Here is a 4,338-nt window from a genome sequence, read left to right on the forward strand (position 1 = left end):
ACTGACGGCAAATGGTTATTGAAGGAGCAGATTATCAGCAAGGGGTTTTTTTTCTTGCAGGCTTCTTCTCCCTGATCGCTCACGCTGAGAAATCCAGGCTTATTGTCTGCTGTGCTCCCAGGGAACAGCTGCTGAGCCAAGGCCACATTCCCAGTAAACCCGACTCATCGCAACCATTCATCCCACCACCAATCAGCTGCTGCGCATCCATATGTATGTGCTGGTAAACAAGAGACACATAGGCGTGGAAAAATGACCGGTTTGAGACCGAATCAAATGTCTTGCAATTTAAACACCATATGCTCCCACAACTAATTATTTACGTTGATCCATTTATGTCATAAAACATTACGTCAGTCTTTTAAAAAGAGGGGGTGAACTGAGATGATGTGGGTAAAACACCACCACTTATTATAATTAATATGTAAATATATATACATTAAATGATTGTGTATTATGTATATTAATAAAATAAGAGCCACATGGTAGCTGTGAATTATTTTTCATGTTATAAAAATCCAAGTGCTAAAACAGTATTAAGAAAATATTAAACCCGGTTTATAATCAATAATGTGTAATTGGTACATGAATACATTCCTCTCCTTGTATAAAAGTTTGCGTAAAAAAAAAAGGAAATTTGGACTCAAGTCCGAATAGAAGCGTCTGCAATTCAATGAGTATCATTACTTCTTTATTCATTCCGTTCTTCTCCATCTAATAAACTTTGTAAGTTTATTTGCTAATGTAAGTGTATTTGTACAAAAGACAAACAAACAAACAATCAGACATGAGCCTTCCTCGTGGTCTGTCTCGGCCCGGACAGAGAGAGTCTTTCGGACTGGCCTCGGGCTATTTGGGCCTATATTAAATACCTCCTTTACTTCTGTAAAATGTCTTTAAATTGGTCTTTTTTGAGAGAGAGAGAGAGCACAAGTCCCGCAATGTGGTCCCGATGCAGTTACTCACATCACGTCTTCAACCAGGTTTCTGGTCTCATCGTCTTTGCTCGTCTTGTATCGAGTTCTATCGCTGTCCGGACATGGGGTTAGACAGGGGGTTTAGTGCCGGTTGCCCCCCCGGCCCAAAGCCATGAATGAGCACCCTCGGGACCAGAGGTCTCTGGAGGTTGGGATGCGGCGCGGTAGGAGTCCGGTACATACTGCTGTACATGGCTGCGGCTGCCGCGGCCGCCGTCGTGCTGTCCACGGTGCCCAGCAGGCTCGGGTGGTAGAAATAGGGCGACGGGAACATTCTCTGTAAGGCCGAGTAGTTTCCTGCTTCGGCCAGCAGCTCTAATCCGACCGCCGTTTGCCTCTTCCACTTCGTCCTGGAGAATCAGATCAAAATACAAGAGATGAATTATTTAATCAGCTCGCGCTCTCACTAATTCCCCAAACGCCCCTTTTAATTGGTATGCAGAGGCCTAATTATTGCAGGCACCACATTATGGTTAAGGTTTAATTCGGCAAAGAAGGAAATATCAAGACAGCACAGTGCTGATGTGCTTTGGTCCAAACTTATCAAAGCACACTTGTCTCGCACCTGCACAAAGTATCTGAAATATTCAAATACGCCTTTATTTTGAAGAGTCACAGGTGAAATAAAAGTTACAGAATGTTTTATTTAAAATATTTTTACTGTTACATTTTCAGCAGTATTACCGAGGAAGCAAAATGTGCATCAACAACATATGTGGCCAGAAATATAATAATTTCGTGACATATCCAAATTGAATTAACTGTCTGCATTGATTAACTGTTTAAATAGAATATGAGCAATATGCCAAGTGAAGCGGCACACCAAAAGACAAGCAAAAAAAACATCTTTAATAAATGCATGTTTGAGAACATTTGTAACGTTCTTTTTTTCCTGCAAAATGTGCTACATCTTGACACGAGCCAGGACTTTTATTTTTGAATTAGTCATGACGTTAGCCTGTCTAAATGTATTCAGTCAACAAAAATAAAAGTATTTTTTTCCCTCTCAAAATACAAAATGCTGAATATTAGATGCGTTTAGAATACAAGTTGAACATGGCTGTGCTGCCTCGGCTTTTGACTTTACATGGATTAGAAATGGCAGTGTCAAAATAAAGGCCTGTCAGACATGCGGGATGTGAATATGATATTCAGCAGCTTTAAATATATTAAAAATAAAATAAAAAAATAAAATGTATCATAAATGTGATGTAGACTAACATATTCCCCTCGTGATTCTTTAATACATAATATGTTAAAACATGTATATTTGTCTCAGTGTGGTTCAGTTCATGTGGATCACTCCCCTGTAATAAAGAGTTGTTTGTTTTTACAGGACCAATATAAGGCTCTGTGTTTTTTGTTGTTGTGTCTGCACCCATGTGCTGGTGTGGTGACCTACCGTCTGTTTTGGTACCACGTCTTGACTTGTGTGTCGGTCAGGTTGAGAGCCGCGGCCAGGTCCATGCGGTCCTGCACGCTGAGGTATTTCTGTCGCTCGAAGCTCCTCTCCAGCTGGTTGAGCTGGTGGTCGGTAAAGGCTGTCCGTGCTTTGCGAGGCTTTTTCGTGCGCATCTGGGGACTGTCTCTGCTGCTGGAGATTTCCCGGTCGCCTTCCTCTTTAGCCCCTAAAACGGTGGAATTAAAATTAAAACATGAAACAATCAGGCCTCTACTTCCTCACTCACTGTCTCAAAAAGAAAACGTATTGATTCATTTATTCCTACCTTTCAATACTGAGTCCATTAAAATAAACCAAAAATAACCACGCGCAGGTGCAACGCTCAGCCCTCCCCGCCTCCAGTCAAACTTTATAAATACTTGCTCGGAGTTGCTCACACGTGTGGCACGAAAGCGAAGCTAGAGCAATAAAAAAAAAACATTTGTGTGCATTTGTCACCTGAAGTTTTTAGTTGTATTATTAATTATTTTTTTATGTTGCTTCTTTTCCTTGAGAAAACGAGAAATCAATATGTCAATCCTTCTCTATTTGTAGCTGGTTTCCAGTGCACCATGATCCCCCCTCTAGGAAGAACAATAATCTCTCTAATTGACCCACTATAGGGAAGCCTCGCGCACGGGGAAAATCACCAGGCTTACATCTGTTTTCACATCTATTACACTAATAAAGGAGGCTGGAACTCAGACAAAGAATCAAAGACAAAGTGAAGCATTAATATTATTGGCATTATTCATATTTTTTTATATTTGTTTTGCTCAATCCCTGGTCTATATTTATTTTTGTTGGCTACACTTTTATTTTTTGTAGCCCATAATAATTCACCTCAACTGCATTTTCAGCATTACTGCATTTTCAGCTCAAACTGATAAATGTGCTCTTACCGTTGCATTTCAGTTCGCTGTGAATGTCGTCTCTTTTGTCCAACTTCCCTCTGATGTCGTCCTGTTCCAACTTGGGCCTGAAGCCGTCCGGGGCCGTGGCACTTTCTGGTTTTGGCGTGTGATGGGGCGAGGACACACTGGTGCTGTAAGGTGCGCAGGCGGCCAGCGGTTTGCTGTCGCCCAAAATGTCTTTGATTAGGAACGAGGAGGTGGCGCTCCTCGGGGCGCAGCCGGCCCCGGCGAGCGGCTGCTGCTGGGGCGACAGCGGCAAACTCTGCGGCTGGTTGTGGTTGTGGTGGTGGTGGTGGTGGTGATGCTGCCGAAGGCTGTCCTGGACCAGATGCGGATCGGCGGCGTGCTCCATGGTGACCGAGATGGGGGACGAAGGGGCCGTTCCCACAGTGTCTATCTCCGAGCATGGCGAAGGGGTCGCCAGGCTCCTGAAATCCGCGGTCCTGCTGTCGCCGAGGCGAAAATCTCCGTTCATCAGCACGGAGCCAGAGTTAGACGCGCTGGATAAAATAGTGTCTATCCCAAAACTCGACCCACTGGATCCTTCCATGTTAAGAAAGGAGTGATGGAGTCGTCATAACAACATCAGCGAGGTGCTTCTCCTTCCGATGCGAACCCAGGAGAAAGTCAGCAAAAATGAAATCGGGAGTTGCAGGGAAAAAAATTAATTAAAAAAATAGTTGAGAAATAAAAACCCAAGAGACAAAATCCACGTTTACAAGCGGCTCGGATGGTCCATGGATGTTACATTCAGTGAACATGCGGGGAAGCAAAGTGCGGGGTCTGCGTAGTCCACGTCGCTTTTTGTGTTTGGATATTGAACTTTGTGTTGAAAGTTGAGGCGTATAGAGAGATATACATAGGGCTGACTCCTCGACATCAGGCTCCCCCTTTTTGCTGCTAATCGCTCCAGTGTTGCTCTACAATGACTTCCGATACTGACGTCACGGCCCACGGCGAGGGGGGAATTAATATTTTCTCCTTTATAATAAACACTCGACGCCTT

General features: G+C 43.5%; 1 protein-coding gene across 1 annotated transcript; it reads right to left on the reverse strand.

The window, feature by feature from the left end:
* Nucleotides 1–1,023: 1,023 nt before the first annotated feature.
* On the reverse strand, nt 1,024–3,882 carry barhl2 (BarH-like homeobox 2; the record flags this gene model as incomplete). The annotated part of the gene is made up of 3 exons (XM_079266604.1): nt 1,024–1,327; nt 2,380–2,605; nt 3,321–3,882. The coding sequence occupies 3 exons, from the start codon at nt 3,880–3,882 to the stop codon at nt 1,024–1,026; spliced, it is 1,092 nt and encodes a 363-aa protein (XP_079122730.1).
* Between the last annotated feature and the right edge of the window lie 456 nt (nt 3,883–4,338).

This window comes from Melanostigma gelatinosum (genome assembly GCF_949748355.1).
Source record: "Melanostigma gelatinosum genome assembly, chromosome: 4".
In the NCBI taxonomy this organism is placed as follows: domain Eukaryota; kingdom Metazoa; phylum Chordata; class Actinopteri; order Perciformes; family Zoarcidae; genus Melanostigma; species Melanostigma gelatinosum.